This window comes from Rhodamnia argentea, chromosome 9, assembly GCF_020921035.1.
Source record: "Rhodamnia argentea isolate NSW1041297 chromosome 9, ASM2092103v1, whole genome shotgun sequence".
Classification (NCBI taxonomy): domain Eukaryota; kingdom Viridiplantae; phylum Streptophyta; class Magnoliopsida; order Myrtales; family Myrtaceae; genus Rhodamnia; species Rhodamnia argentea.
Window position 1 is genome coordinate 6,593,403 of NC_063158.1, and position 12,156 is coordinate 6,605,558.

General features: G+C 43.4%; 3 protein-coding genes across 3 annotated transcripts; 2 read left to right on the forward strand and 1 right to left on the reverse strand.

Moving 5' to 3' along the window:
• Positions 1-1,269: 1,269 nt before the first annotated feature.
• Positions 1,270-3,479, forward strand: LOC115748599 (protein WHAT'S THIS FACTOR 1 homolog, chloroplastic-like). The gene is made up of 2 exons (XM_030685126.2): positions 1,270-1,403; positions 1,477-3,479. Exon 2 carries the CDS (start codon positions 1,531-1,533, stop codon positions 3,115-3,117), a length of 1,587 nt encoding a protein of 528 aa, XP_030540986.2. The 5' UTR covers positions 1,270-1,403; positions 1,477-1,530; the 3' UTR covers positions 3,118-3,479.
• Positions 3,480-4,443: 964 nt separating this feature from the next.
• On the forward strand, positions 4,444-8,185 carry LOC115748529 (pentatricopeptide repeat-containing protein At4g01030, mitochondrial). Its single transcript, XM_048284913.1, has one exon. It carries the CDS (start codon positions 4,655-4,657, stop codon positions 7,466-7,468), a length of 2,814 nt encoding a protein of 937 aa, XP_048140870.1. The 5' UTR covers positions 4,444-4,654; the 3' UTR covers positions 7,469-8,185.
• Positions 8,186-8,437: 252 nt separating this feature from the next.
• Positions 8,438-10,622, reverse strand: LOC115748532 (abscisic acid receptor PYL9-like). Its single transcript, XM_048284914.1, has 4 exons — positions 10,546-10,622; positions 10,287-10,510; positions 9,189-9,404; positions 8,438-8,847 (listed from the first exon to the last, which is right to left on the reverse strand). The coding sequence occupies exons 2-4, from the start codon at positions 10,410-10,412 to the stop codon at positions 8,629-8,631; spliced, it is 561 nt and encodes a 186-aa protein (XP_048140871.1). The 5' UTR covers positions 10,413-10,510; positions 10,546-10,622; the 3' UTR covers positions 8,438-8,628.
• Positions 10,623-12,156: the final 1,534 nt, after the last annotated feature.

A 12,156-nucleotide genomic window follows, 5' to 3' on the forward strand; every position in this document is an offset into this window, starting at 1 on the left:
TTTTTTTCTTTTCTTCTTTCTCTAGGCGACAAGGTCGGCCTTGCCGTGGTCACGCAAGGCCTAGCCTCACTAGACCGGATCTGGTGAGGTCTTGGCTGGGGACTCGGCCTTAGGGCCACCCTCGCCCTCACCGTCCACCTCACCATATCCATGCACGCCGGCCCCTCCTCTCCCATCTGTTTCAACACTACCTCCGGCAGCCATGACCTTGGCAGATAAACCCGGGCCAACTCCCCCGAGGCATACCAAATTCGATGACGTCTCGGCCGGCCTTGCCCAACGACGGGGAGGTTCACCGTCATTAGGTGAGGCCAAGCGAGACCTCGACTGTCCGAGGAAAAAGAAAAGAAAAAAAATAAAAATATATCTTAAAATGTTGCCGAACGACAAAGGCCCACGTCGGTGCCAAATACGGCCGGATTAACCGAATTGACACAATTGCAAAAGGTGTAGGATTGAAGTGAGACAATTGCAAGAGTTTTAGGACCTTTATTATAATTTTCGACTAATTTCAGTCATTAAATATATTTCAATCTACATTATCGTGATCTTTTGCTATTCCACTTTGTAGCGAAAGATTCAAAAGTACAGTGCCTCCCAAGAAAATCGTAGACTCAGCTCAAAATCACCAACACCACCTCAATATATATATATATATATATATATATATATATATATATTGGGCAAAAAATGGAGAAGGTAACGGAAGAGAAAAACCTTGAAAAGTACAAAATCGGAAGGGATAAAAACAGCGCGGGTTAAGTATATTTTCAGTCGTTAAATTTTAGTATTTGCAATTTACTCCTCTAATTTTTAATTAATCCAATTAGTTCCTCTAACTTTCTTGATTTTAAATAATTTGGTTCTTTAAGTTCTTATTTTGATCCGATCGAACCCTCTAAAAATTCCAATTTGTTCAATCAAATCCATCAACATAATTGCTACCGCTAAACCGTCGGACCAACAAATGCCGTGCCATTATCATCGTGACAGAAAATGGCATACAACACTAAGAAAACAAATTTGGAAAAAGAAAAGAAAAGGAAATACTGATTTGATAATGTTGGTTGGAACAGATAAAGGAAGCGCTTGATTACACAAATGTCAAAGAAAAAAAAATGCTAGAGGACTTGAATGAACAAAATAAGAATTGGAAAATCAAATCGCACACGATAAAAGGGGGACTTGATTGCAGAAAATAAAAATTAAGGAAACAAATCCACATATACTGGAAATTAGAAGGACGAAAACCGCAAATAACCCAAAATATCTGGAAAGGGTTTTTCCAGTTTTGTCCAGTCGGAGATAAACCTCTCCTTCCTCCCCCAAGGCCCCAAGCCGAAGCACCACTCGGGCTCGCACACGGTCTGAGTCCGCCATTATCAACAGAAGCAGAGTCGGGGGTGAGTCATCTTGTTCGCTTCTCTGTGTTTTTCAATTGCTGATTCGCTTTCACCCTGAATTCTTCATGCATAGATGCTAGATTCGCATGTTCATCGGTGCCTTCGGCTCGTAAAACTCCCATAAACCATGGATCCCAAGTTGTTGTTTTGCTCGCCTAAATGCTCAGCAACTGCTCCTGCTCCTGCTCCTGCTCCCTTTTGGTATTCCTACGCCTCTCACTTTCTCGATAAGCCCAGAATTCCTTCGAGACCCCATTTGCGACTCTCTCCATTGGTCACGCAGAGAACTTCATTCTTTGGGGGGAGTTTGATTTTGCCTGGAAAGGATGGAGCTTTTAGGGATAATCCAAGGAAGGGTTACGTCCCCTTCTATCCTGTGAGAGCTGCGGTTAAGAGGAGGAAGGAGCTTCCCCTCGACAATGTGATCCAAAGGGACAAGAAATTGAAGTTGGTGTTGAAGATTAGGAAGATTCTAGTGAGCCAGCCCGATCGTACCATGTCGCTTAGGGAGTTGGGAAAGTATAGGCGGGACCTCGGGTTGACGAAAAAGAGGCGGTTCATTGCCTTGCTCAAGAAATTTCCAGCTGTGTTTGAGATTGTCGAGGAAGGTGTTTACTCTTTGAAATTTAGGCTGACGGAAGAAGCTGAGAGGCTGTACTTGGAGGAGTTGAGGGTAAGGAATGAGATGGAGGATGTGCTTGTTTTGAAGCTTAGGAAGCTGTTGATGATGTCGCTTGAGAAGCGTATACTGATTGAGAAGATTGCTCATCTGAAGACTGATTTTGGGCTTCCTCTGGAATTTCGGGATACAATCTGTCACCGGTATCCACAATATTTCAGAGTTGTGGCAACGCCACGAGGCCCTGCCTTGGAACTAACTCACTGGGACCCCGAGCTTGCAGTGTCGGCAGCTGAGCTCTCAGAAGACGAAACTAGGGCCAGAGAGTTAGAGGAGAAAGACCTGATTATCGATCGGCCTGTCAAGTTCAATAGAGTGAAGCTACCCAAGGGTCTCAATCTGGCCAGGGGTGAGATGAGGAGGATTTGCAAGTTCCGGGACATGCCTTATATATCTCCCTATTCTGATTTCTCAGCACTTAGGCCCGGTACTCCGGAGAAGGAGAAGCATGCTTGTGGGGTTGTGCACGAGATCCTGAGCCTCACTGTAGAGAAGAGAACTCTGGTTGATCACCTCACTCATTTTAGAGAGGAATTCAGATTCTCTCAGCAATTGAGAGGAATGCTGATCAGGCACCCTGATTTGTTCTATGTGTCTCTGAAGGGGGAAAGGGATTCGGTTATCCTCCGCGAAGCATATCGCAATTCTCACTTGATAGAGAAAGATCGGCTGTTGCTCATCAAAGAAAAGCTCCGTTCACTTGTTGTTGTTCCTAGGTTCCCGAGGAGGAATGCTTCTAGAAGAGGTGATGATGGAGCAGAGGGAACCGACGATCAAGAGGGTGAAAGTGGTCTAGAGGATGAGGAAGATTGGTCTGATGTTGAGAATGCAATTGATGAGGATGATGGATCTTATGATGACGATGATGAGGATGATGATTGGACTGATGAAGATGATAATGCACCACCAGATTTTACTGATGATGCTGGAAGTGTGAAAATGCGGATAAGCAACCCTATTAAGCAGGCTGATACTTCGAGAAGCAAGGATCTTGTTCCTGTGTTTCCTGATGGTCAGCCAAGACAACGTTGGTGAAATTATTGTTGAACTACGTATTCTGCAAACAAACCGAGACATTTAGCAAGATCTTAAGACCAATTGTGAGGGTCTCGGATTGCAAATTGAAGATCCACCGTAGCAACTACCTTGCAGAGCTCTCAACTTGTTTTGTTGTTACTTCTTCCTCTAGGGTGCCGGAAGTGAAGTGCTTCATAAAAAAGTTGAGTATGAATGTACACAGCTTTTGCTTTTGGAATGATTTATGAATCGGATCGGGACGTACTTTTAGTCAGGTATATTGAACACACATCGTGGAAGATGCTAATCTTTTTGTTTCCACAATGTAGGGCACTCCCATGACGCAGTTTGATGAAATACATAGTGTAATTTCCTGTGCCCAGATAGTGCGGAATGTGTGTGTTTTGTAGAACATGTTTCTTTTCTGGTCTATATTGTTTAATGTCTTTTGCTTGTGTTTTCATGGATACAATTCAACCCAAGTTCTCTCTTTCCTCTTCCAAAGCAGATTTTCATCCTTAGCTCAAGCACATATAGAAAATATTAGCAACATTTCCGAACTCTAGATGAATCATCCTCGAGGAATTATTTGAAGAATTGGAAGAAATTGATGAAAAATCTCTTATGCAGAACAACAGATGCATATTCCCCTGTTCTCAACTACTGAGTAGAACTCATGATGCGCCCATAATCTTCTCTGGTGTGAGACAGAGAGAGTATTTGCGAGTATGAACTCCTATGTATTGTAATAAGGGTGCCAGAGGACTCGAGACCTCCTACCTTGTGATCGGCCAACAAACAGCTCAAGCTCAAATATTTCATGGGGGCCAATACACCAAATCCGGTACAGAAAATTTTAAAAGCAAAAATTCCAAGTTTCACGTCCAAACAGAAAATTGGTGAAGATCAAATAAATTAGGGAAGCTGTCAGAGAGTCGCTGGGAGATTAGGGAAGCATTAAGGATGTCTGAGTGCAACGTTGGGGATGTTGTTTCTGCAACATTCTGAGTAACTGACAAGTTACCACTGATGTTATTTCTCAGACCACTAGAAAACCTTTCTGACGCTGAGTACGCCGTCATCTTTTACAGCCATCCCGCCGATCTGGTATGGAATTCACGATGGGAAAGCAGCACCGGCGGTCGGACTTTCCATCTTTTAACTGGACTTTTTCTAATTTCACGGACTTCTCATTTTGAATTTTCTTTAATACGAAATATTTAAAACTTACATTGAGGTGCAGAATCACATATAGTTTTTTTTTTTTTCATAATTTTCTGAAATTTAAAGCAGTATCTTCAAATTTTCCTAATTTTGGAGGGTAACTTTAACTTTTTCCAAGCAGGCTTGAGACACAAACATGAAGTATCGTCTCCTGGGATTGGACCAACCTTATCACCTTATCCACAAAGGTGAATAAGAAGAGTTTGGGACCCTTTTTTTGGCTCTTTTTGCAGTTTCGACTCCAAATGAAGCCTCCTCCCTGGCAGTGGCGCTCCTCTTTTAACGGCCACCTTCTTCTGAGACCAACTGATAACGACCCACATAACCCGCCATGGACGGACTCCCTCCATTTCACCAAACCAACACGCTCTTCCTTAAACAACCTCAGACCCAGAACCCCAAGCTCAGAAGCCATTCTCTCTCGTGCCCTGCTCTTGGTGACACTGCCCCTTCTACGGCAACTCCAGCATGTGCTTTGCAGCTTTCGTCTTCGAGTGTCCCTGCGGTGGTGGGTGACTTTAATGGAGTCAATTCTTTGGAGTCCGTGAAGATGATTCATGCCCGGATGGTAAAAATGCCCGGCAAGTGGAGTTCTGATGACCCCTTGGTGAAGATCCTGGCCAGGCATTACGTGAACTTTCGTGATTATAGATCAGCCGCGTTAGTTCTCTTGCTGGGCCTAGCCAGAAGCAACGTTGGATGGAACTCTTTCTCGGAAGAATTGAAGGACTTTAGGGAACTGCCTGTCCAAATTCTCGAGGTATTCGATGACATGCATTGTAAAGGAATGGTCTTTGATGCTAGCATCTTCACTGTTGCATTGAGAGTTTGCACTTATTTATTGGACTTGTGGTTGGGTGTAGTGATTCATGCTTGTGTGATCAAGAGGTGCCTTGATTCCGATGCTCATGTCCAGCGTGCCCTGATGAACTTCTATGAGAGATGTTGGAGCATAGACCGTGCCAATCAAGTGTTTAACGAAATGCCAAAGCGAGAAGATGTTGTATGGAATGAAGCAGTTAAGTTGAACATGAAGCATGAGCAGTGGATAAGAGCTTTAGAGCTATTTCGAGATATGCAGTATTCTTGCATGAAGGTTAAAGGCACAACGACTGTCAGAGTGCTGCAAGCTTGCAGCAAATTGAAAGCCCTTGCCCTAGGAAAGCAAATCCATGCCCATGTTTTGAGGTTCGGAATGGAATCGAGTGTGCCAATATGCAACATTCTCATCAGTATGTATGCCAAAAATGGAGAGCTTGAACTTGCTGGAGCAGTTTTTAATTCGATGGAAGATCATAACTTAACTTCATGGAATTCTATTATCTCGGCTTATGCCTCGTTTGGCTTTCTAGATGATGCGTGGAATCACTTCCATAAGCTGGAATCTTCCAGTATTGAGCCGGACATTATAACCTGGAACTGCCTTCTGTCAGGGCATACTCTTAATGGCTCGTACGAGGACGTCCTGACCATCTTGCACATGATGCAAACTTCTGGAATTCAACCGAATTCAAGCTCCATAACCTGTGTTCTCCGGTCAGTCATTGAGCTCAGATTATTACCCCATGGGAAAGAAATACACGGTTATGTGATAAGGCATGATCTTGATTATGATGTATATGTGGGAACTTCAATAGTTGACATGTACGTGAAAAGTGACTGCCTGGACATTGCTCAAGCAGTTTTCAATAACTTGAAGAGCAAAAACGTATGTGCGTGGAATTCATTGATATCTGGGTATTCATTTAAGGGCCACCTGCAAGATGCTGAAAATTTAGTTGGTCAAATGGAAGAGGCAGGAATTAAACCTGATAGAGTGACATGGAATAGTATGGTCTCTGGCTATTCAATGTGGGGCCACACTGAAAAGGCTTTGGACATGATTCATCAGATCAAGCTCTCTGGATTGACTCCTAATGTGATTTCCTGGACTGCCCTCATATCAGGATGTTCACAGAATGGAAAATATAGGGAATCCCTTGAATTTTTCATCAGAATGCAAGAAGAAGGTATTGAGCCTAATGCTGCCACCATATCCACCGTACTTCGAACCTGTGGAGGCCTCTCTCTGCTGCAAAAGGGAAAAGAGATACACTGCTTCAGTGTAAAAAATGGTATGACCCGAGATTTTTATGTAGCAACAGCAATCATTGACATGTACAATAAGTCGGGCAACTGGAGAAGTGCCCACAAAGTTTTCAAAAGAATTCAGAAAAATTCATTGGCATCCTACAATTGCATGATCATGGGGTTTGCCATGTATGGCCTTGGAAAAGAGGCTATTTCTCTCTTTCATGAGATGTGCAGCAATGGTATAACGCCAGATGCTATAACCTTCACAGCGATCCTCTCTGCTTGTAAGAACTCAGGCTTAGTTATTGAAGGTTGGGAATTTTTTGATAAAATGAGCGGAGATTATAATGTGACCCCAAAAATAGAGCACTACTCTTGCATGGTAGATCTTCTTGGGAGAGCTGGCTATCTTGACGAGACTTGGGATTTAATTCAAAATATGCCCCTAAAGCCGGACGCTACCATTTGGGGTGCTCTTCTTTGCTCCAGTCGAATTCATGAGAATATTGAGTATGCAGAGACTGCAGCAGAGAATCTTTTTGAACTGGAGCCTGATAATTCTGCTAACTATGTCTTAATGATGAACCTGTATGCCATGTCAAACCGATGGAAGGATGTTGATCATGTCAAAGACTTGATGAATAGCGCAGGGGTGAAAAATGGACAAGCTTGGAGCTGGATACAAATTGATCACACTGTACATCATTTTTCTGCAGAGCAGAGAACTCACCCTGATTTTGGAGAGATTTATTTTGAGTTGTATCAGCTGATTTCCCAAATTAAGAAAATGGGGTATGTGCCCGATGTCAGTTGTGTATATCAGAAAATGGACAATGTCGAGAAAGAAAAGATGCTGCTAAGTCACACAGAGAAGCTGGCAATCACCTATGGACTGATGAAAAGACAAGGCAGTGCTCCTATCAGGGTGATTAAGAACTCTAGGATCTGTTCTGACTGTCACACTGCGGCAAAGTATATCTCCATGTTGCGGAGCTGTGAGATCGTTATCAAGGACGGTGTCCGCTTTCATCATTTGAGCAAAGGAAGCTGCTCCTGTAAGGATTGCTGGTAAAAAAAGAGGGATTCACTCACTTTGATGAACCCTCTTGAAGCTTTGCTGACATTATCGTGCATCAAACTTGCGTCATTATTGGCTATTAGCTACAGCATTAGATTGAAAAAGGTTGGGAGAGACGAGTAGCTAAGCTGCAGTTGGTGGTCAATATATGAGAACTCAAGTAATTTCCCACCTCTTCATTAGGCTAATTCCAACTCCAAGCATGCCATAGTGTTGTTATAAACGAAAAGGCTTGCATATAGAACTTCTGAGACTGTGGAGCACGAAGAATGGACTTCATACTGCCACTACATTTGTACCGGGTCATCAGTCAAGCTTTGTGTAGATGGTCTAGGTCGACATTGAAGAAGATGGTTAAATGGGAAGATGTGTTGAATCCCAGATACTGATGATTTTCACTAACTATAGTCTTGTAATGGGGAAACATACTTGGAACCCCACAAGACAAAGAGTGGATAAACAACAGGGTATGAGAGGGAAACTTTGATCCTATTCTTGTTTACTCTTCCTTCGGCAAGCTCGGTCGCTCCCTTCCGGAGATTTTCTCCACTTGCGTGGTTAACCTAACAAAAACAGGCAAAACTTGTTGAGACAGCTTCGCACATCCTGAAGGCCAGCAACACTGGCGAAGGGATGCAGAAGCAGAAACCTTTGGAGCATTTCCAACTCAAATTGGCAGATTATTGCGGATCGTGCATAAGTCTCCACCGAGATTTCCATTTGACGTCAACCGTCGTACAGTCATAGTAGACCCCGTTTGTTATTGTATGCACAGTCATTCTTAGCCTATTAGTATCCACTTCCGGACGCACAACCATATTTCGTATCATGATTATCGTGTACGCTTGGGAAATCCAAAACATCTAGTGTGAATCCTTACTGAAGAAGCGCAAGCTCCACTGCATACAAAAGTTCGACAGATTGCGATAGCTGCAATAGCATTATCTAACGGAAACAACTACATACATACAAGGAAGTGAGCTTGTCGCTGAAGGGTTCACTCTTACAGCCTACCTACTGATTTAAAGCTGAGCATATGCGCACCAGCAAATGCAGATAGCGCAACACTCCCATGTCAATATTTACAGACACCAAACCAGCACTAACACCATTTCCATGGACAAAGCCCCTTGTACCCAGCCATTCAAAAGCTTTTAGAAGCTGTTTACGGCTTCAGTTCGGTCCTGAATCGCCATTCTCTCTGAAATTTCAGCCAAAGACTTGAGATTGTATCTGATATAGGCCTCGACGAAGTAGCATGTGTCGTCCTTCGTGTTCCCATCAGGCACATCTACTACAAATGACTCGATCACCAGCGTCCCTGGCCTGCCTTCAATCGTATCAGGATGGACAGTCATAATTGAAGAATAGTTCTGCAGAGTTGCGGAAACAACAAGTGTTAAATCACGATAAGGTGGAGACAGTAATGTGATTATGTTTTCGTTAACAAAAGTCATACTCTGCCTTCATCCTTCTAGTACTATTGTGCAGTATTAGAAGCCAGTAGTCTCATAATCACACCTGCATACTTTACAATGAACCCTTCCCTTTATTCTAGTAAACAAGTAGGGGACATGCTCTCTTACGCTGTCCGGCGCAAACACCAAACAAACCACAAAAGAGCCAAAACTACAGAACGAAGGATCGATCGGCAGGAACTAGATAAATACCAAAGAGGGAATGCATCTAAAGATGAGGCGATTAGAGGAGTTACCTTGAGTCTGTGATCACCACCAACGATTCTAATGCCAAGGATGTGCTCCTCGTCATCAAGAAGTTCCAATCTCTCAGTGCTGGTTGTAGCAGGAAGCCCCGACTTGACATTCACTTCTCTAACGCTCCCTATGCCCAAATCGCCCTTCACGATACACCGGCTGACAAAGGGCTTGTACTTCTGAGGTTGATCAAATCTTCTCACCAGAGACCACACCTATCGAAAGAGTAGAGGATTTTGTTCATAAGACGAAGGGGAAAAGCGCAACAATGAGAAATTCCACAAAGCAACAACAAAACCCATGTGTTCTTGTCCAGCATTATCCAGCTTCTTCCGTTTTACTCTAGGAGATAGCTACAACCATCAAATTCCCAAAAGAGAAGAAAACCAGGAAGATACTGATTGAGGACATAGAGAAATCTATCTTTTTTTTCACCAAATAAGCACGAGAACCCAGATAACCAATTCAAAGAAACTCAAATGACTACACATCTTGTATGATTTGAACCGAGATAACTTGTGCAGAGGAGCAGTTTGTTAAAGTTTGATCTGTTTACACTTGTGACACGTATGATTTGAGCCTGGAGTGGGTGATGACTTTCCACTTGCATTTGAAGTTTTGGGCTAATTAAAAGACTAAGTTAATTATCAAAAAGGACAAAAAAAAAAAAACAAATGAATGCTCATCTTTGAGTTTAGTGAGATGAAAGCAGAGACAAATCTCCAATTTGAACATGGGCATCGGTCCGGCTCAAAAGGTTAAGCTGATAGCTGAGTTGTCGGTGCGAATACATGCGTTAAGTCCACAAATGACTTGTGGAATGCTCGAAAAAGGAAGATCATCACAACCGCGATCTCGTCATTCCAACCCAGGAAAGAACTCCGCATTTTGGAACGACCCATGCGAAATTCGGGAAAAACGAATTCTTTTGAGAAACCAGCCAAGAGATTGAAGGCAGATAAAAACAGATCAGGAGAGAGGGAGAGAAAGCAGAAGCTGACGATTCCCGCAAGGACCTTCCTAAAGAAGTTAATACTGCTCCCATCAAGAAGCAAAGCGAGCTGACGAATCACAACAAGGGTGGGTGTCGAGCATACCAGGTGAACCGGAGCTTTGATGCGCTTGATGACAGCGGAGGTGCACTGCCTCTCTCCGGCCTCATGCCTGTGATGCCTCCCGATGTACTGGGCCTCCATAATCCTCGACGCGTCACCACCGTCCATCTCCGGGGCTTACCGAGCGGGACTCAGAGCAAGAGGTGCCCACCGTCTACTGTGCAGATAAGGAAGAGGAAGCGAGCTGCAGAAACTGAGAGATGGATGACGCGGAGGAGGAGGAGGAGGAAGAAGAAGAAGAAGAAGAAGAAGGCGGCATTAAAGCGGTCTGATTGGTTAGCTTAGCTTTGGGAGGATATCAAGAATCGTCCAATGGGAACCTCGTAACCACCCACTTTGTGTTGCCTTTAAACGTGGTCTCCCCCTGGGGCCCACCACCACTTGCACTATCTAATTTTGCCCCCGTCAAACCCTCCGTATCATGTAAAATTAAGGTCATGCTGGGTAATGTTTCTGTTCCTAAAAATATATTTAGAATAGAAATATTTATTTGTGTTTCTATTTCCGACTACAATTTTCGAGAATAGAAACACGTTAAGCAAATATAAAAAAAATATTTTTCTCACCAAAAGGAAGGATCGGCAACCGGTGGCTGGCCGGAGGCAGAGGGGGGCAGAGGTCGCCGATCGCCTCCGCCCTCCGTCGCCCGCGGCGGGCGGCCGCTTCAACTCCTCGTCAATGATAGTGAGCAGCGGTAACTTGCACGAGCTTGCCCTCGAGTTGTTTCTAAAAAGTGTTCCAAAACCAATAAACAAGTTTTTTTTGTTTTTTTTGTTTTGCTTCAAAAGTGTTTCTTTTTTCAAAAGTGTTCCCCGAAATACTTTTGGAATATTTTTCAACCATACGCGTTTCTGTTCCGAAAGTGTTCCGGGAACACTTTCGGAATGTAAATACTTTCCAGGAAGTGTTACCATACGGACTCTAAGTTGCTAAAACTAAAAGATTTACCCGCAAATTGTATTAGAAAAATCTCACCTCGAATAATCGATGTAGCGTGAACAATTAATATATTCATATCATTGACTTGAAGTTTTTGAGTAAAGACAAGCCCAACCGAATACGTTAACGAGCTCGGACTTTGGCTTTTTTTTTGGCAATCTCGATTTTTTGTGCCCACTCCCGATAAATGGCATTAGATACCGATGGTAAATTGGTGTGCTCTTCGAGAATGAATCTAATAACCAACGCGGCTGGAGAAAGTGACAAGGGATGAAGTTAGGCTTCCTCTTGATGATCTCCCTAAATAAAGATATCGAGTTTCTGCACCGCGCTACCAACAGAAGGAACACACGATGCTGATATAGCGCATAAATATCGAGGATCGAAAGTCAAGAGGAGATGGGGAGAAAGAAAGGCGATTGTCGGTGTTGGGGTATGGTTCATACTTTCTATTAATAGGAAGACACGTGGGTCTCGCTCTATAATGAGAGGGGGGGTTCGGGGGAGCCGCCCCAGTAGGGGTATCAAGAAAGCAGCACTCCCTAGATACTATAGGGCTTTTATAGTTGAAGAAGTTTGGGTCGTATCCATGAATAAATACTATTATATATACTCTTTTTCGTTTGTAATTGAGGAATGTAACGAGAGGTGCGATGTGCTAATAATAGTAAAATCCTCTGTTGGACGTAATTCTAGTTTACGGGTAAGTCGGGATAAAATCTCGTATCTTGATTTCTCTTTTTTTTTTTTTTTAACGTTTTATTTCGTTTTGATTGTGCATTAAATCATAACAGTTCGGAGGCCACTGCAATCGTAGCTGTCACTAGTTGGGCAAAGGGTCATCGAACCCACACATGCCCTCGCATAAAAGGGAAGATAAGGTCGGTTCGGCAACACCCGTCTATGCACGGCG